At 35.0% G+C, this 21150-nt stretch overlaps 2 protein-coding genes across 2 annotated transcripts in view; one reads left to right on the forward strand and one right to left on the reverse strand.

Annotated features, from left to right (window-relative positions):
* Window positions 1-547: 547 nt before the first annotated feature.
* Window positions 548-2346, forward strand: LOC124636224 (brachyurin-like). Its single transcript, XM_047172197.1, has 5 exons — window positions 548-796; window positions 1069-1342; window positions 1601-1699; window positions 1809-2002; window positions 2201-2346. The coding sequence occupies exons 1-5, from the start codon at window positions 593-595 to the stop codon at window positions 2303-2305; spliced, it is 876 nt and encodes a 291-aa protein (XP_047028153.1). The 5' UTR covers window positions 548-592; the 3' UTR covers window positions 2306-2346.
* Window positions 2347-4107: 1761 nt separating this feature from the next.
* LOC124636344 (fasciculation and elongation protein zeta-2) overlaps window positions 4108-21150 on the reverse strand; it is a 32565-nt gene continuing 15522 nt past the window's right edge. The window contains exons 2-7 of the mRNA XM_047172411.1: window positions 12476-12584; window positions 11738-11869; window positions 11302-11422; window positions 7788-8044; window positions 6952-7027; window positions 4108-6613 (exon numbers count right to left, since the gene is read on the reverse strand). Of these exons, the coding sequence (XP_047028367.1) occupies window positions 6531-6613; window positions 6952-7027; window positions 7788-8044; window positions 11302-11422; window positions 11738-11869; window positions 12476-12584 (778 nt within the window). The 3' untranslated portion in view covers window positions 4108-6530. The remainder of the gene's footprint in view (window positions 6614-6951; window positions 7028-7787; window positions 8045-11301; window positions 11423-11737; window positions 11870-12475; window positions 12585-21150) is intronic.

The raw sequence follows: 21150 nt of genomic DNA on the forward strand, positions 1-21150 counted from the left end.
GGATTCAGAACTAAGAAAAACCAGTTATTAAGTATTTTTATAAAGTAGGTACTAAAACTAAAAGGAGACGCCACCCACTGTATAACACTGTAAAATCGTGTAATAACGAAATAAAACCTTTTTGATTTTGATAAGCAACTGATAATCTGATTGTATTTATTAATTTTGTCATCATTAATTGACAACACGTGGTTGGAGAAAGGATGTACTTCGATTGATTGCCATCCATTTGCCATGCTTGAATAAGGATGGTTCACTGGCCAGATAGGTACCTATTCTTGGTGCCGATAAGAAGCATAGTAGTATGTTTTGTTGGTACTCTTGCTAAGCCTTTCGCAGTCTGCTTGTTTGCGGTCGCTATATTTGATATATTACTCAGACAGTTTCAATTAGGCATTGTTACAACAGTAAGTATACAAATATGTTGGACAATAAAGGAAAAAATAATTACTGTGAATAACACTCTCATCATACTGATAAAATTAATCGGCGTCTACAATTTAATTACGAATGATTAGATGAGATTAAAAAGCAAAAGGTATAAATAAGACGTCGAAACTCTTCGCTGACTAAAGGAACACATTTTTATATAATGCGTGCTGTAATTTTGTTGGGTTTGGGGCTATTGGCTTCGGCGTCAGCTTTTGTGGAAGTAAAGTCTGGTTACCACCAGGATGTCGGTATCCCAACTGCTGAATGGATTAAGGCAAATGAAGAGAAACGTTTAGCAGAGGCAGCGCAAGACGAGAGGATTGTAGGAGGTGCTATTGCTCCCGCTAACGCTCACCCTTACTTCGTAAGTCTCACAAATTGTAATGTCGACCAAAATACTTCTTACATCATTTAATAAAGATCTGACTACAATTTTCGAAAGCCATTCGGCAAAACAGCTATTAAATTTGTTCCCTTTCTGTATATAAGTTGATAACTGAATCTGACAAGGCACCGCCGCATATTGCTCTAGTTTCTTTGGTATCCGATGGAACCTTTCAACCTTTCATGAAATATAGAGTGCTATGAACAAAAACGTATTCAAATTAAAACCAAGTTTCAATAATTTCTACGCAGGCTGGATTACTGATCAGTTTGGTCGGCGTATCAGGAAACTCGGTGTGCGGATCAACACTCGTATCCACTAGAAGTTTGGTAACTGCCGCTCATTGCTGGACCGATGGCAGAAACCAAGCGTGGCAGTTCCTCGTCATCCTCGGCTCGAACATGCTATTCACTGGCGGTACCCGCATCGCCACCAGCAATGTTATCATGCACCCGCAGTATGTGGCTTCCACCCTCAACAACGACATCGCTATGATCTTGTTGCCTACCAGCGTATTCCCCAACAGTGAGTATACCCATATCTTCGAAAATCTGTTACGCCACAACTAGAGGGCCAATAACTTTTATTAGATATATTTTTTAACTCTCAAAATTTCAACAATCCATTTACCTTAAATCGATTTTTAATCAGATAGATTGATTTCAAACTATATTTGAGTACGATAAACTATCTCACCTTATCTTCTGTGAAGCAGTAATTAGCAGCAAGATTTATACCTACTCTATGTATAATGGAATATGCTATACGTTTTAATATTTTCAGATAACATTCAGCCTATCAGCCTGCCTTCTGGTTGGGATCTGTGGGATCAGTTCATTGGCAACTGGGCTGTTGCTGCTGGCTTTGGCAGAACTAGCGACCGTAAGTGACCTTTACGGAAAAACGAAAAACAAGATATAATTAAGGAGTAACGTCACTTAAGTCTTCTTTAAAGCCTAAACTCTTTATTATATTTCTATTTATTCCACAGAGCAAGCCGGAGCATCTACCATCGTTAGTCACGTGAACCTCCAAGTGATCAGCGTGGCTCAGTGCCAGGCTGTCTTCGGCAGCGTGTTTGTTCAGCAGAGTACGATCTGCACCAACGGTGCTGGTGGCGTTGGCATCTGCGGCGGAGACTCCGGCGGTCCTTTGGTCCTCAACCGCAATGGAGTTCCCACTTTGGTAAGTTCGATAAAAATCTTTGGAAACAGAAGTATTCTATATTCTTTTGGTCTTAAATTTCGAGTCTATGACATTGGTCTTAAATTCAATTGAACTGTTATTTCAAACTTAAACTTACCTTTCATAACTAATTGTCATTATCTTTATAGTAGGTAGGTAGTTATGTGTTAATAATTTTATTTTTTGTTTTTATTTCAGATTGGTATCAGTTCCTTCGTGGCAGGTCTCGGCTGCCAACTCGGATTCCCTTCTGCCTTCGCCCGTGTCACCAGCTTCACCAGTTTCATCCAGCAGTACCTGTAAACAATATGAGTCTGAAAATATATTATACATTTTTTTATTTACAAGCTTTTATAATTTTTTCCTATATAACTACACACGTCATTGAATTTTTGCAGTCCTTCGGGTAAACGTTTCAGATAGTGCAAGTTTATTTACTTCTTTTAGAAACTTTGCGCACATAACGTAGTATTTCTGATCGGAAAGCAGCCTGGTTGGCGGTGAAATACCCGTGCATCGGAGAGCACGTAAATATCGGTTGTGTGTCTGATCGTTCTCAGGTTGTATGGGATTGCTGTCCCATCGGACTATGAGAAGACAGATGCGGGAACATACAGGATGCATCTGTGTCTGTCCAGCGGAGCGTAATGACCTTCTGAGACTTGAGAGACAATTATTTATTTAAACAAAAACATTTGTAAAAATACTGTAAATTTTACAACAAAACAAAGATATTCATGAATTTTTAATTACACTACTTAATTGATAAATTAGGGTGCAATCTTGTCTATGATTTATTGCTTTGTCTTTATCCATCGATAATTTTACGAAATGATTTTATCAGATCCGGCAAATCTTGACTGATTTTGCTTCATAAACCTTATTCAACTATTTTCTAATATTGCTTACGTTATTTTGTCAGGATCTTAAGATTGATCGCCTTTGATTACTTGCGATAATCGTTATACAATATATATATGATCAAAACAAGCAATCGCATTCTATCGCAACACATGCATCAGTGCGTACAATATCCCCCCCTGTAGATAGATATGATCGAAACGGTAGTGAAGATTGTCTGAGCCATGATAAAAGAATGAAAATCTGCATAATTCCCACATCCGGATAAAAATAAATCAAAGTTTTTAGAGTTTCACTATGCAAGTATTCTTGTCATTTTATTTGGGTTTATTACTTGACGGGGTAGTTTTTCAGATAAAAATAAAGCAACTGCTTAAGCAACACAGTTTCTATGGCGTACGTTAATATCGTAATTAATAGGGTTTGGTAATAGGACCGTCACCACTGATTACTTACGCCGCCGCAGTAGGATTAGTTTTAAAGACGGTTTTTACGCGATTGTGATAAAGTTAATAAGTACTTACTAAGTTTAGGTAAAAACAAAACATCGATCAAACCTTATAAACGGATTAGCTACCTGTCGACTTAAGTCACAGAATTAAAAAAGGGTTTTTTCCTTAACGGGGAAAACCTTTTTTTGTACTTGAGCACCTTCATTCCATCGGAAGCAAATGGTGAAGGGAGACGGTTTTCTCAAGACCTGAGATTCAATATCCCTTCCCATTATTGGGATGAATTTCCATTACAAGTAAAAGACGACGATCGTTGCCCTCAAGGTTCTCGTCGTTCTTCTTATCGTGTGAGCTGCAGGTTTTAATCACCTAACAATCGCCCTAGTGTCAGTTTTCTCAAATCCGCCGAGAGTAAAACCGGGTAAAACAGATAAGTGTTAGTTTATTAAAAACTACATACCTTTCTATGCGTTGATCTCCGGCCACCACAGGGCGCGGCCCGCGGTTGACAGATTGATAGAGTGTCGTGATTGGCTGTCAATATCTCTTTTCGATTGTATCGGCGTAATTCTCTGATTCGTGATTCTCTCTGATAGTCATAATAAATCTTTGCCTATTTCCTGTTGTTAATTGAGGTATGCACAATATTTACTGTATTCACACTTTTTACTATACTAACTTATTTTATATTTCACTTGTGACAGATATATAATGATTGTGCTTCATATATATTTTTTGTGCTAAAATCTAAAATCAAATATTCGGGTGATCAATGTGAATTAAAACCTCATATCATTCAAGCTCCTTTATTTCGACCAGGTACTTACAATGTGTGTGTTCACGAAACTAAGGTATATTCTTTTCACAAGCCAGTCAGACACATACAATGATGGCAACATTTATATCTTGCTTAACAATACATAGCTTTGAAACAATACATAGCCATTCATAATATTGGATTTCAAATATTGAAAAAGTTTACCACATTACAGTTGTGAAGAAAACATCTATAATTTTATATCGCTTTTTTGTAGTTACTTTTATAATCCCTACCATAGATAATGGACTTATTTTACTTATGCAATTGAGCAGTCTGAAGAGAGAGAATTAGTTATTGAAAATCGCAAATAGATATCAACATTTTATAAAATGACAACTACTTACAAGCCGTGTGGTCAATTCATCTCCTTCTTGAATACCCATACGTCTGTAACTTTGTTGTAGTTACTCTCCCTCCATTTTATATCTATGGTAAGAATTAGTGTTGCCACTATTTTGTTTCAAATAAAACAACTGTAAAGTGGTGCTAGGTTTAGTTTTTCTTTCAATGCACAAATCTCATCGAGTACCATATCCAATCCATTCATTCTTTTTTTTTATTATGCACAACAAGTAGGTGATTTTACTATTCATAATTAAAATGTGCGACAGAAGCATTCGCCGTAAATAATTTCGCAAACCGATTCACATACAATAAAATGTATTATAAATTACAACAATCGTTATTTTACATTCTTAATATCATGCGATTATTTATTACACTTTAATGAACATCCAAGCTCCCTGCCATCGTGTTTCAAAGTAATAACAAATTTATGACTAATACATGTTGAGACTAGAGATACAACTTATATCTAACAATGTTATAGCCTACTGCAAATTTCATGATTAATTTATTCACTAAAAATCATTATTAGCTGGTTTATTTCGGGCACACTATTACTAGAAAGCTAAAATAAAATTGAAACAAAATTCGATGTTCTTACAATAAAAATGACGAGTTAAGGTCAATAGTTAAAATAATTGTTAAAACTACAAATTCTAGAAGCTGATATTTAAACACTATTTACAAGCCTCTTCTGCGAACCTAGATACCTTAATGTATATTAACTAAACATCTAATTTGAGGGGACAATTCCACTTTTCAATTTTACATATATAATTTTAAAATATTTACATTCGAATTCACATTCTGCCGGCGACAATTGATGAAATATGACAGTACATTCTAAAATAAATATATAGGTAATTTTTATGTTCGAGAGATAGGTATTAAAAATAACAAATATTTACGTAAATCTTAAAAGGAGGCATTAATTAAACTATCTTAATGATATCACAGTTCATTTATGCAAATAAAGACATATAGTTGAATATATATTTAACTCTTGGAATCAACCACCAAAAGAATTGTTGTTATGGCAAAGACTTGAACATTTCAACAGAACAACAACATTTTTGACTGAAAAGGTTTCGCGTATAATCCGAAATAATATTGCAAATAATAATAATTGGATATCAATTGTCCTGTAAAATGTGCTTTCTATACTTTAGGTAATGCATATACAAGATGAGTATTTAATATAATTAATATTTTTATTTATCGAATAATTTATTCTATTTGAAATGTGATTTTAGATTCCGATAAAGGTGCTTTAATATCAATTATAGTAATTCTGAGCGAATAATTATGATGTAAATATTAGTGTCAATTTAATATCTAATTCGCCTTTTATAAGCAGTCACGCGATTTTAATATTGATCGAATTATAGAATAGGTCTGTTGACTAAGAAAAAGTATAATTACATAGTGTGTCTTTTAAATTAGAAAACAATATGGGACAGGTATTTTTTTACTTAGCCAAATAATAAAATTTAAGAAGATACAATGCAGTTCGGGTGTGGTTTTTCAAATCTGAAAGACGGACTACAAAAATTATATTTTTCTACATATTTGAATTATAATCAACATCCCTATTACTGCACCTTTAATCGTCTAATTAGAGTGCTATGAATAACACCTATTTAATTTGAATAAATTTATTCTAAGTGAACAAAAGTATGTGTAGACAATGATATGGCCTAGAACCAGTCGTAGTGTGGTGCGAACACGGAGTAAGGAAATATGAGCAGAGATGCCATTTATTCAAAATTGAAAAGTGGAGTCGCCTTCTAGGTCAAATACGTACGGTGGGTATGACCATAACGATCAGTTACGGATGAATTAACAAGGCGTTCAGGTTCTTTGAGACATTTATCAACGATGTTTGTCATTTTTTTTTCATTATGACATCCGATTAGATTTTCGACATTAGATTTTGCGTTATGACATCTCTGCTAAACATTTATTTCTCCATGGGTGCTAATGTTGAAATGTTGAATGTGTTCAGTAGTGTTGATGTTCAATTGGCTAGTGTTGTTGTGTTGTGTTGTGTTTATGTTGGACACAGGACCTTGAGGATGTAGTCTGTTAGTAGCGTGGGGACGGTGGGACTGTCCTCGTTGATCGCCTTCAGAACTGGAACGGAGAGAAAATATGTTAGGATTTTAAAATTATTTTTACAATTTTGTGTCAATGAGTAGGTAGATTAATATAGCGTTAAATTAATACTTAAATATGTGGATTACAATAGTATGTTTACGATTGCACCAATGAAAGAAAAATTAAACGCATGTCACAAGTTTATACTAAAAATGAGCTAAGTTATCAGGTAAGTAAATGTTGAAAAGGAGGAAAATTTTGAACGAAATACCTCCATAATCTATAGGTGAAATTAATCGATTTTAATCTATTGTTATTAGTCGAGTAGCGATTAGAAATTGTATTTCACAATAGGTTTTAATTAATGTACTCACTCTTAATGAGCACTTGAAGGGACTGGTTGTCCGGAGGTCCGTTGTCTAGGTGGAATGGTATCACCGTGGTCAAATACTGAAACATACAGAATTACATTATTCATTTCACAGAAAAATATTAGTATTACAAATTACTTTAGTTTTTAAGGTATGAAATAGCTAGGTAGGTACTATTTTTATATGAGATGACAGATGACAAAAAGCTCAAAATTGAAATTATTAGCATTATTAATATTAACATTCAACCTACACATTTTTTTTTACTCAAAAATGTAATAAGATATAAAAATTAAAACTTATTATATTAACCAACTTAAAATTAGTTACCTACATATTTATTAATTTTAATTCTCGGAAATTGGCATTATAGTGAATTGAGGCCGTTATGAAATCAAAGAATTAATGTACCAACATTATTTGTAGACAATTCTAGTGACAAATAAGTATAGAATGGAGGAAAGTCAAGTAACAAATAATAATTGATTCGTTTCAGTTAGTTAAGTTATCGCGGACAGTGGGCGGAATTGTGGTTCAACAATCCGTTACAAGGGACTTTCACTGTTTGTTTAGCTTTAGTGACATCAATAATAAGAAATTATTCTATAAACAATACATATTTTAACCTTTTTGTCTTCTATTAAAAAAATCTACAGTTGTGTTTAGGTTCGGAAAAGAAGAGAGGTATTCCATAATTATCGATACATTTTCAAAATATGCCACAACTATTTTCCCTTCTCAATATCGGAGTTATACGCACTAAAAATTGATTGCAAAGGTCATGAACCTATCATACGTACAACGTGTATGTAACTTTACTAAAGTATATCATAGCTTACCTTCGACTCAGAATGGCTGCCATTCAAATTAGGCGACCTCGGTGGCTGCGGCCTCTTCTTCTTCTCAATATGATACTGGCGTCTCTTATTCTGAACAGCCAGCAGCAGCGATATAAAGGTATTCTTGAGTTCCTTCTCGTATTCCAATTCGTCGCGAAGAGCCAACTCGGCGATCAGGGTTTCGGAGAACTCGCGAATAAGAACTTCTAACTCCATAAATATCTCGTTCAGTTGAGCAAGCGAGTAGGTGCGCAATTCTGAAATGATAATGTTATAAATTAAGTGGGTAATCTTCATCACTACATAGTGTAAAACAAAGTCGCTTTTTCTTTCAACCGATTTTCATGCGGTTTTTTTTATCAGATAGTGTTTAAAGAGGAAGGTTTATATGTATAATAACATCCATTAATTAGTGGGCAAATACTGGTAATCCCGTGCGAAGCTGGGGCGGGTCGCTAGAAGTTGTAAAGTAAGCGACAGTTTTAAAACGAAGGAAAGTTTAGGCCAAATTGGATATGTCGCCAAAAATTTACAAGAACAGAATTTATATCAAGATTTAGCTTTAGAGTTAAATTATTCTTCAGATCTTTCATAACTATGTACTTTGTATTACTCAAATTAATTGTATTGCTTTTACTTTATGCTGTTTCATAATTTGAAATGAGGAGCTTTCACTTAAGGAACACTTGGAGACTTACCGTCTTACCACAAAAACTTTTAAACGTCAGTTTATGCCTTGTCTAAAAAAATGTTAAATTATGACGTTGACATATGGTTCATTTTGCAGCCAAAACTTTTTTAGACAAGTGTAAAACAGGGGTTTAAGTTTTTGTAGCAAGGCCATTAAAGTTCAAAGCCGTAAAGGTTGTGAACTAAACATAGGTAAGTATTTGTATCTAGATCACGTCGGAGAAAACATGATTATCTTTCCATTCGGTATAGTTAATAGAATTTCAGACATTGATACAGCCGTCTGGTACCCGACGCGAATTCATTATTAGATGTTGTCTTTATGTAAAAGCATAGTTTTTGTATTAGAAGCATAGCAGATATAATGTAGATACTCGGAGATGTATACTAATATAACAAAGAGGAATAATTTTTTGTTTATTAGTTCTCTACACCCACTATTTTTACCCTAAAAGGTCCGAAACTACGCTATCCCCGAATAACATAGGCTGTACTTTGTCCAGGTATGGGAAGATGATTCCACGGGACGCGTGTGAAACCGCGGGGAAACAGCTAGTATACAATAAGATCGGAAATAGTTCACATCTGTTGTTCTTCTATAAGATTTACTAGACATACTAATGTTTACTACCGTACTCATTCCGACCAGAAAAGCATTAATCAGTGGTTTTAAATGCATTTTGCTAGACCGTGATTCATTTTATAGTTTGTAATTGGGTTATAAAAGATATCTTATCTTTAATCTGATTAATTAATATTGTACGGTAAATATAAACGTTTGTAGTTATACGTTCGAGGTTGAGAAAACAAAGTGATGCGCCAAATTAATCGCGAGCGCAGGGGTGAATGTACTCAAGCGAAAGAATCGGCGATTCGGCGGCTGGCATCGGTAGTGGTCTTGATTGTACGTCCACGTTGAATGATGAATATTGCGAGCTTTATTCAACAGTTTTTGATTTACTTTCACACTGAATTTGTACACTTAGTAGTTTACAAATGCACAGTGTTACTTTCTTGAACTGAAAGTTTGATTTTGTTTTAATTTTTAAATAATTTCAACGTTTAGTAGGTGTCATTTAGTTACATTCCACTTTGTTTCTTTCAAGAGATGCATCAGACCACATCGTGAATGGAATGAACATTTTCATTGATGATAACTTATGTTTTTTATTCCTCAAAATGACTGCTTTCAAAAATAATTTGGCTTAATAATGCCAAAACAAAACAAAAGCCCTTCAGTCAAGCAAGCAGTTTCTGATTTAGTTACGTAAAGTTTGGGATAAATCAGAAGCACAAAGGCAATGTTCAGTAAACATTATTACAGTTATTTGTCAACTAGAATTGTTGTTATTACCGAGCATTATGTCACCGACTTATATAATTGCTATCTTTGTCGAAAGATTCTCACGGGTCCAGTTTTTAGCTCGGTGGAACCATGACGTAGATACTACTATAATTGACGCCAGAATCCGGGGAAGTAGGTAAATTGATGTGTAAATGGCATCAGGAATTATTATTTACTTATACCAAAAATATGTACTGATGTATACGTTATAATATTTGATGTATACGTTATATTTGGTGTATACCTTTTATTTGGTGTATACGTTTTATTTGGTGTATACGTTTTATTTGGTGTATACGTTATATTTGATGTATACGTTATATTTGGTGTATACGTTATATTTAGTGTATACGTTATATTTGATGTACATATACGTTATATTTGGTGTATACGTTATATTTGATGTATACGTTATATTTGATGTATACGTTATATTTGGTGTATACGTTATATTTGATGTATACGTTATATTTGTTGTATACGTTATATTTGGTGTATACGTTATATTTGGTGTATACGTTATATTTGATGTACATATACGTTATATTTGATGAATAGGTACGTTTTATAGTAGATTACAGAAAACTAACGTATCCTGGCGCCTTGTATTCAGACTTTATATTCATCAATTCCTTTTACAATGACAAAAAGTTACAAATTGCTTCGAAATCAATTATGTCATTACGTACAAAAACGCCAACCATCTCCATTTAGGGTAATAACGGCAAACCGGTTCGGTTCTCACAAGATAAAGTCTAGAATTCTAGATATTTTGAACAGTCTGTTTACGATTATATTTAATTTCAAACCTGTTTATATTATAACTGGCTACAAAAAAAAACGTGTGCGCTGTTGATAGTTTTACCGACTTATAATTTAACAACGGACCTATTTATAATTTTACTAAAAAGCGTTTTGATGTGCTTAAAAAAGAATTGTTTATTTTTATACACGTTTACGTAAGGAAAAACGTAGACATAAGAATTTTTCAGTGTTGCTTTTTATGCATCTTCGTCTACTCTAGTCTTGTCATCGCTCGGTGCAAACAAATTATACTTTACGTATTTTAAAAGCTAGGCTATTTTTACACTTTTTAATTAGTGTTAGGCTGGAGTTTTCAGTTCTATATGTGTATGTATGACGTCCACACATTAATGTTCCTAGCAGACTGCGAACATGATTCATGCTCGGGATGTTTACGTCCAATTGACAATATTTGCTGTGACCTTCGTACGTTTAAATCATTAGGCGTGTTTTGTTCATAACTTCTGAGGCCTTAGAATTTTTTTGCTGTTATAATTCTGAAGATTTATGAGGACTTAAATTAACCTTGTTTTAAGAAAGACTAGGCTTAAGCACTGTCTAAATTCTTCTACTTCTAAAACAAAATTACCCTTTTCAATATGCTCAAAGTGGCTAGGACAGCAGGAGATTCAGGAATCTCTTTAAAAAATTGATATAGATATAGGTAGTACTTACTATCTTCATAGAGCGGCGCGCTAAGTACCTCCTTCCCTTTCTCCAAAGCCTCGTTGTACTCAATAATGTCGCCTTCGGATGAAGGGGTGTCTTGCATCATGTCATCAATCTCCTGGATCACCTGCATTCCAAGAAACGTTGAAGCTATAACTAAGAATTCAAGTCTAGATTCTTAATTGGTGATAATTGCTTCAAATGTAGGTAAATTATTTCCTGAAGAATGTAGGATTTGGTACCTGGATTCCAAGTTAAATGGTCCAGAAAATGTTAAAATTCTAATGTAGTTATAAAGATAATTATAAGGTGGACCATTACTGAAATTACGTCGTCAAGTCTAATTGATGGTGACGATCAAGATGCGTTAAGAGATCAGCTACATTTACAGTAATCTATAACTTATGGACCTCACAACAAGACCTATAATCGTCTATCTTACCTCATCAGCAGTCTTGACAGGGCACTCGTGATCCTGGTGCAAGCCGCCCAGGATGAGCGCGTGCATATCCAGGTCTGAAGCCACGGCTTCGTCTTCCGAGCTGTGGATCTCGTCGTCAGGTGTCATTGAACTCTGGACAAGGAGACAGTCGGGTATTAGTTTGGGATATACAGTCTTATTACGAAGGGGGTAAGGTGGTTTTTTTATTACGTTGAAAAAAGATTCAAACACGGAATTACATGTAAAACATATCATATTGTACATTAGCCATTCAAATTAAATATCGCACCAGCCGCAAGGTGTGAAATTCCACACGCCGGAGTTGCATGAAGCAAAAACAGCGAAAACTCATCAAAAACTGGAACATCCATTGTTGTTTGATGAACATTACATTATAATGATACGCCAAAAGAGTTAATATTCCCACGAGACAATGCATAACGTTATTCGCAGAGTTTTTTACTGGCTCATCTTATGTTACAAAAAAGTTGAATAAAGCAGTAGAATCTTGTGGAGTTATCTTACTTGGATTTATAAAAGTGGTGGTGCAATTTAGTTATGCGGTTTTAACTTTTAGTTTATAAGAAAGATTTAATTCTGCTTAATTGCCCGTCTGAATTATTGTAAGAATGCAACAATGACCAGATGTTTTTTGTGCCAGAAATCTTCGGTGGCTGGTACTTAGTGGGACTTTTTTTGGAAGTAGAGGAAATATAAAGTGACCATAAATGTTCTTACCTTCTTTTCGTTAAGGTTCAATGTAGGGATATGCATCTTCCTGGAGAACGATTTAGTCCAGTCAATAGGAAGAATGTTCCCGAAGTTCCCAGTTATCGTCCACCACATTCTGGAAAAAAAGAGCATAAATTAAGTGCACTGAGTCTTAAATCAGATATGATCAACTTTCTTATAAAGGAATGCGTGTATCCTTCAGGTACAAACACATAAATTGTATAATCCCTAAAAGGGGCAACGATAAACCGACAATATATTTCGGTAAGGCCACTTATTTGGAGGTACATTTAAGTAACTACAAATGCCGTGGCCCGTGATATTATCTAAAGCCATAATGATTAATGTAACTGTTCGGTTGTTCGTGCTTCGTTAGAGGATTAAAAGGGCTTTGGAAACGGATATTCTACTGAATTAGTAACGCCTATAAACTTCAAAAGATTATACCATCTTCTACAATTAAACAATAAAACGTTATAGTCGTCAGATCATTACTATGTTATGGGATAGAATTCTCGTGTGAAGGTTCAGTGTCTTTGTTTATTCAAGTTTTACGAGAATTATAATCGTACACACTAATGATGTGTTAAGTCATAAGATGTCAAAATGCCATTTAATTCGAGATATTCTGCAGTGACACCAGAGAACTGATAAAATTATTGCAACATTTTGATAACAGTGCGAAAGTAACAAAGAAGCTGATAGAACAACTAAGTAGGTATGTCAGATGCACTTTGAACTTTAAATTGCGATAAGAAATCACTGGTGTCCTTCTACACCTTATCTCACAAAAGTCACACAGTTGAATTCGTGGAGCTCCAGCTAATTCCCCGACATCCTGAGTTCCCGACGGCGACTCTGGGAAGAGCTCTATTGCGTCAGTTCCCAATTATTCGCCAACAAGGTAATTGTATCTACACCGAATCGTAGTTTTATCATTATAAGCTCTGGTCTTATGGTCCAATTTCTTTAGATGGAATCTCTCAATTTATAATCACGATTCTCTTTGATCGTTTTCATGGATAGTAAAAGCTGAAGGTTGATTGAACAATTTTTAGACTTGAAAGCTGTGCGTCTGATTGTTTTACAAACTGTAGAGGAGTTTCGCTTTTTAAATGCGATCAGTTATTTTGAGAGTAATTGAACCGCATCGAGGTTTCCGTTGGATTAAACAATTGAAAAGAGTAGCATAAACAATGAAAAGTCTCAAAACTAAAACTGCTTGTCGAGACGTCGAACTGTTGATAATATTTCCAATGTTGAGGATGACACTGGTATGAACACCTAGCCGCACCCGTGACTCAGCCCGGAGGCATAAATTGGCGCTAATTTGAGATCTCGCGGCACGCTACCGCTCAATTGAGGAATGTGTCACTTTATATTATGTATAAGTACTGCATGCAGTTGATCAGAACTTGGTACAATTGTATGACTTCCTAGTGAGTAATGGCGTTGCTTCCAAACTATAGATCATCTAGCTTTTTTAGAATGGACTGACCCACAGGGTACAAAAAGAAATCCAACAACTAAAAGTCCGTCTAGAAATAATCTAATAACGTCAGAAAGCATCTGATCTAAAAATAACATAATGCAATCAAAACAAGTGCACATTGGAAAGCAACAATGACTATCAACACCCACTGAGCTAGTCTAATAAAAACTCTTTGAAGAACTAGTTGCTATTCTCGGCTTCACACCAGATGGTCTAGCAATGAGTAGAGCACCTAAATACGAACTAGGCAACACACTATTCTTGGGGGTCTTGGTAATTATTTTGAGTTTACAAAGAAGCAGCCTATACGATTGAAGGAATACGATATATGTCTTTGTAAATCAAAATTGTTTATTTGTGTGGATTTTTCTTACGTGTGAGAAATTGAGGATGCAGGAGAAAAGGAGGATACTCGGTTACTTAAATTTTATTCTAACTTACACATAGATGAATCTGGACGGAAACCTTGGGGACTCACTTACCTACATTGTTTATAGTCTTATCTGGTTGACTTATTTGGTCACCTAACCTAGATCGACATCTGCTCTGTGACAAGTCTTTGTTAAGTAAATAATGTCCTCGCATTTCCATTAAAAAATATAAACGAAATAGTTATGTAACTCTTTCTATAACGTTATCTTGAACAGAAAAGTCAAGAGGTGCACGTGCGTACATTAAGCTAACGGGATCATTTCTCTTTGTTTCTTACTAAGCTTTTCAATGATGTCAGCTGTTATAACATTTTTTGTTATGTCTAGCTAATATGCGGAGGCGTATTCGGTTAGAACGAGACCAAATCATGTCAACAGCATGAGGTCTGGTGCGGTCGTTAGCATTGCGTCAGACTGTCAGACCATATGGCCGCCTGTGCTGATTGAAACGACACCCATCGATGACATTTTGCATGTTTGTCACATCAATATCACGTGTGGCAACAACACAATCTTTTGCTTAACTTTGGAATGACATTTCCAGTTATCCAAAGAGATTACAGCAATGTTTGAACGAAGACAAACATTCGTACTGTAAATATTTATTCTGTAAGTGTAATTGATGGTTCTGTAGAATGTTTCGTCTTCAGTCGTTATTGTCTCTACAGTGAAGGGATTATTCGAAACTTATTGTTTATTTACTGTCTTAAAGCCGGTAGTCGGATTTAATGCATTTCAAATTGTTCGTGTAACAAACAAATTGTTTTCTTGTTTTGAAAACTGCATCGCATAGTTGTTTTGTTTTGATAATATTTACTGTAAAAAAACCGTTATTCGAATGTTTATTTTTCCCAAGCATTGTGGCTGGTTATGATGCCAACAAGGTATAGTAAAACCACACAATATGACGACATTCTGGTTGCTATAAAAGATGAGTTACAATGTTTAACTATTTTCCCTTGTCAACTCCGTCATTCATTAAATGGATGACAAGTCTGATGGTGTGACTCACTGCTTACTCCAGCGTAGGCATACACATGTGACAATTTAGGTCTTAGAATCCACCAAAAAAGTCTACCATGCATGAGAGGTCGCTAAACGTGATCCAAAATGGCCGGTCCACTGGCCCGAACGGTTTCACCATACTCCTTAATATGGTAAGTACCGTTAAGCTCAGTTTACTTTTCATATTAGCAAATATGATTTGAATACGACTCGCCGTTGCATGTAGGAATTACATGCTTTGTTGACTGCGATATTATCTGCACTTTATTTAGCTGCGATGAAAAGTAACAGATATCTTAGTATTGAATTACTACGTATTAAGTTACAAATTGATTGTCGTTCTTTGAACGAGTTGATGGGAGATTGTTATCGAGCTTTTCTTATTTCTAATTTAAATTACTTTATAATCCAGACAACAGTCTTAATAAACAATTATAATTTAAATAAGCATGTAGTAGAACATTACAGATGAGGTCTATTAAGGTTTAATTACAAATGACTGCCAAACCAAGGGAATCATAAACGGATCATAAAGCTAGCTATATCAAGCGTGTTATAACAATTAAATTGTTCACAGCTATTACATTCTCACGTCACTCTCACAAGGACGTATCAATTCAATTTAATTGGTTACATAAAGTACAAAAAATTGTTCAATGACCTGAAGAAATATACGTTTATCAATTCGCATCAGTGGAAATGTAAAATTCAGACTAGTCATGTCAATGATGTAGCAATACTTTACGGTAGTTCCTTATTGTTTTATTAGAAGTCATTTGGAGGGAATTGGAGAAACTGATATGTCATTGGGAATCGAGGTTCTCAATTTGCATCATTTTATTCATGAATAAATTGAACATTATGATGTCTGTGTGTCGAGTCGTCGCTGTCGATGACGTTATCGTTTGAGTATCAGATTTCTCTTTATAATTCATATTTAAATTGGAAATGTTTACTTGATTTGGCTGGTCCTGGTTTGTGTGGTGTCGTACATGACAAAAAAAGCTATTATTATAAGTAGGTATTGTTTCCATATTCTTATGTATGCAAACACTTACAAGAACTTAACAGAATATTCTTTACGTAGGTTCAAATATAGCATAGTTGGCCTTATAGGACAAGTATTTAATTACTAAAAAGCTTATCTAGCCAGTAATCGTGGCGTAGGCTGAATTAAACATGACCTCACATCCTTATAAGGCTAGCTTAGGTAAGGCAGTAAAAAATGGCGCCATAGTCATTTCTGATGTGAAAAAAACAACAATAGACGAAACAGAAACTGCGCTTTAAAAATAAAATGTGCAAGGTAACAGTAGTTATACAACTGTATTTAGTTGATTAAAGTATTAGAAATGTTATAATGATCGTGTGAAGTGTTTTACTATGTTCCGGATTATGGGCACCTAACGGATTTCATTGAATGATTTGGGATGGTGAAAGAATTTTGAGATGATTAAGCTATTACTTGTATAGACGCGAAGAATAGAATGTTCAGTATAACGTGAGGTTCAAAGAAGGATAATAAAGAAGCATTATGAAATAGGCAAGCTGAAATATGTGTTTTAATGGATTGATACGTGAACCAATGTGCAGTTTATTAGGTAATAAATATTTCCTCCTTCCTTATTTAATGTGACACATAGAAAGTCCTGGTTTCTACGTAACAACCATAACAACGCAGTCCATTGAGGAAAAACGTTTAGTATATCGCTCGAATGGAAACAAACTACAATAAGGCAATTTCAAAATTTTAGACGTCTAGGTAGTCCGGTAAGAATTTCTGTATCAAGTATCTGCAGACAAGAATAATTTTTGAGGAAGGTGAAGCCCTTCAAAGTCAATCAGCCGATTAATAACTGCAGGGTAATATTATTTTAATATCGATTTCTCAGAATCGGCTTTCTTATTTTACAGTCCAATCGAGCGTGCATCGATGATTATGGTGTGTTGCGTACGCACTGGTGACTTCGAGTGTCCGGGAGACAGCCACCGAGGCAGAACTTAATATAAAATTATTTTTTAAACATCATTTTATAGCTGTACATTTTCTTTGAACAATTCCTCACTTACATGAAATGAAAGTAGGTAAAACTTGATGAATTATTGCCAATCACTCGGTGAAATGCTGCATCAGAATTATAGTTCCCGTTTTCAACAATTTATTGAACTGGTACAAACACACAAGTATTTGCTTATTCCGGTAAAAAAACACTAAGTTTCATGTCATGCACTGCAATGTATTCTTCGTAAATCAGCAAATGTTTCCGAATTTATTTAACTTCCGTAATGTGTGGAATCCGCACAGGTCTAACGCGACGGACATATTATGAAACTCACAACACTATAAGACTTATTTAAGGCTGCCATATAACGAAAATAAAAGAAAATGGCTCCCCGACTATCTCCTACACTTGTACCTACATTAATATTGTATGTCTGCCATATCATTTGCATACTTAAACGAAGCAGTGAAGGTGATTATGTCGACTGAATCAATAATAACATCTTGTTGTGGGCTTCTTACACATCAGCTGATGTCATGTATTTTTAGAAGCCTTTGGATATGAGCTAATTATAGACGATGTATATTTACAGACAGAATTTGTAATTTTTATCGTTCACCTGCGTACCTATCCATCCCAATTTATACTAATGAATTTGGGAAGCTTTGTAAGTAGATATTTCTTACATAAAATCCTTTTTATACTCCCAAAATCGAAAATTCAGATCCAATCAGAAACAGGAAAGTAGCGTAACAAAAAATATTCCAGACTGTGTTTGATCGCTCGCAGCTAAGTTTCATTGGTTCTGAGAAATCCTGCGCGGCTGGATTTTAGTCCAAGATTCCTTGTCTGAACGAATAAGGACAGGCGGCTAACACAGAGGTGGTCACGTATAATCTTACTTTTATTTTTTGAGGTAGCTTTGATTTTGAATGAGAATATGGCATGATTATGCATTTAGTACTAGTGATTAGTAGCTTCTTGTCAGATTAATCATTATTATTGTATTTAATAGTTTAGTAATATATTTCAATTTATCAGTATTCAATCTTTATACCTACTTCGTTCTACAAGTCTACATCAATAACATTGTGACTGTGTTAAAATGGCATTCGCAGTCATCCGGGGAGAGATAAGAAAGAATGAGGTTAAGTTCACATATCTATTCTACATAGCGCATGATATTTTTATCGTCAGCGAGTCACAGGTCACATACATACACTCATTTGGAAAAAAATATATTGGAGTTGTCTCAAAAAATGTGCGTATTGTTGTGGAATAACGTACCTATTACGCATTTACCTACATAATAAAATATGATCACCCATGCTTGAGTATTGTCAAGAAGAGAATCGCGAATGTATCAACATAGCATAAAAACATATTTTTCTCATCAAGAAACATCCCTACTTTCCTATGCTTTGTGAAGCGACCTACTTCGATTGAAAAGAAAATGACTCGGAGTTTCTGATTGGATGACTGATTGACATTGAGGGCTGGGCGATCAAGAAGGCCTTGTGCAAGCTCCCAGTAATTGTGATGCGTGGAATACCGATCTCGGAACGGAACACTCATTATAGAAACTTTCTTCAATCATCATTATAAAAATTGTTGGTAAACAAACTTACCGTTTATTGATGAACAATCGACAATAAATAGCTGAGAATTGTATGGTTTAGTCGAGGTTTTTTATTGTACTCCCACGTAACATAATTCCCAATGCAAGTAGCATCTTATTTGGATAGGTTTAGCGTTTCTCTTTCATCACCGCTGTTGACATTCTGAAGTAATAAATAACCTATTGTCAACACGAGTTTCCCTAAGGGCAATGTTTCATTATTAAATACCTTCCTGCCCTTTAGTAAACGCAACCTTTGGCGTTTTCTAATGATTTTATAAGCTGTATTGTATTTTGAGAATGGTAAAGAATTCAATATTTCCAGTTGATATATGCATCACCTGTTTCAAAGTACTCGTATTTTAACAATATTTTAAGAATGTCTCTGTTGCATTGAATTTGATCCGGACGTCATTCTGTGAGTGATTTAAGCACTTTAAGTGTCAAGTTACAAAAAGCAATTCCACGAAAATGTCCAGCAGGTAGGCACACGGATATTTTTGACATTTTTAGAATCCCAACAAAGAAATGAGGGCTCTTCTATTCAAAGTTCAAAAACAAAAGACTGTACCTACGATCTCGCGTGTCTAATATCACGTTACGATTTTTATCTAAATATAAGGCTCATAGACGGGCTTGAAGAGTTTATGACAAATTACTGTAATTCATTACTGGTCGTAGACGTCAGGCCGACGGCTCTACTCTTTAATTATACAATTAATTGTCAATGGGAGAGCGTTAATCTTATTGCATTTAACTCCTAATTGAAAGGGCGTTATAAACAGCTTTGTAATCTGGAATCGCAGTAACATTAAGTACCTACAGTGTTCAGTCTATATAAGTGTTTTCCTCGTCTTGAGTACCTAAACAGCAAAGGTATTATAGAAATATATCGAACGTATAAAATTAAGAACTCTTGCTAAAAATCTCCGCAGGACCGACTTTGGGTTCTCTCTAAAATCTTGAAGACATAGACATAAACAGGTAAAAGAAAACCGCAACAGCCTATTGTAAAGTTGCACGGCGAAGGCTACACACCGAATATGGAGTACGATGCGATATTGATCCGTCCCAGCGACCGCAGCCCGTTCACCCCACTAACCCCGACCGATGGGCGCCGAACAGGGTTGCCATTTGTGATAAATCGTTGCTGCAGTTTTAGTTAGGTCACTGGTTTCATTGTTGTGGGGTTTTATTTGGTATCTGCTTTCTATTCCATTGCATGTTTGGATGAGTTTCAAACCTGGCTTTTTTACAAGTAAAATTTTTAAACTTAAGAAAACGGAATCTGTTAAAAGTAAGGTTAACGAACTTTCCTACACAATATAAACACAATTCCGTTGGCATGTTGCAATAGAACTGCTTACTTAATGGTTGATTTCCAGAAGCTGCTCAATCAAAGTAGGCTCCTAAGTAGATTACGATCAATACGGAGTAAAGCACCAATGGCTGGAAAGGCGAAGTAGGGCAACATGTTCCGACGAACAATTCCATGAAGACGAAAAAAAATAAAACAAAAGGTAATCACAACAGACAAAAGCACTACGGTATAAGTACAAGTGAATTTTGATGAAGACCCGCCTTGTTTTACGACTCAAGTCGGATATGATATCTCAGGTTTTATTGTGTTGTGTTTGGGTCAAGTATACAGCTATGTAAGGTAACATATCCCAAGGTATGCGCTTGACCCAACCGTAGTATTATTATTTCATTACTTAAGATAAATCATAGTGGTTTTGATGACTACTGAAATTAATTAGTAATGAAATAAACGATAATTTTGCAGTTACGGCGTAGGTAATCCGGTCACCAGTTTTATCGAGATTATTCTTAACTAGCTTCTGCCAGCGGTTTCACCCGCATCCCGTGGGAACTACTTCCCGTACCGAGATAAAAAGTAGCCTATAGCCTTCCTCGATAAATGGGCTATCTAACACTGAAATAAATTTTCAAATCGAACCAGTAGTTCCTGAGATTAGCGCGTTCAAACAAACAAACTCTTCAGCTTTATAATATTAGTATAGATAACGTGCCATCGACAATCAACAGCGAGATACTTATCTAATCCCCACGTTTTTATCACAACTCTTAAAAATAGTTTAGAAATAACACTCCGCACTTTACGATATTAA

The sequence above is a fragment of the Helicoverpa zea genome, chromosome 14, assembly GCF_022581195.2.
Source record: "Helicoverpa zea isolate HzStark_Cry1AcR chromosome 14, ilHelZeax1.1, whole genome shotgun sequence".
Classification (NCBI taxonomy): Eukaryota; Metazoa; Arthropoda; class Insecta; order Lepidoptera; family Noctuidae; genus Helicoverpa; species Helicoverpa zea.

What these genes read in the sequence shown, in the direction of transcription:
- LOC124636224 (XM_047172197.1), top strand. Translation starts at nt 593, where the DNA reads ATGCGTGCTGTAATTTTGTTGGGTTTGGGGCTATTGGCTTCGGCGTCA. An exon ending in TACCAGCGTATTCCCCAACA is followed by an intron (nt 1,343 to 1,600) that starts GTGAGTATACCC and finishes TAATATTTTCAG; the next exon opens with ATAACATTCAGCCTATCAGC. An exon ending in GCAATGGAGTTCCCACTTTG is followed by an intron (nt 2,003 to 2,200) that starts GTAAGTTCGATA and finishes TTTTTATTTCAG; the next exon opens with ATTGGTATCAGTTCCTTCGT.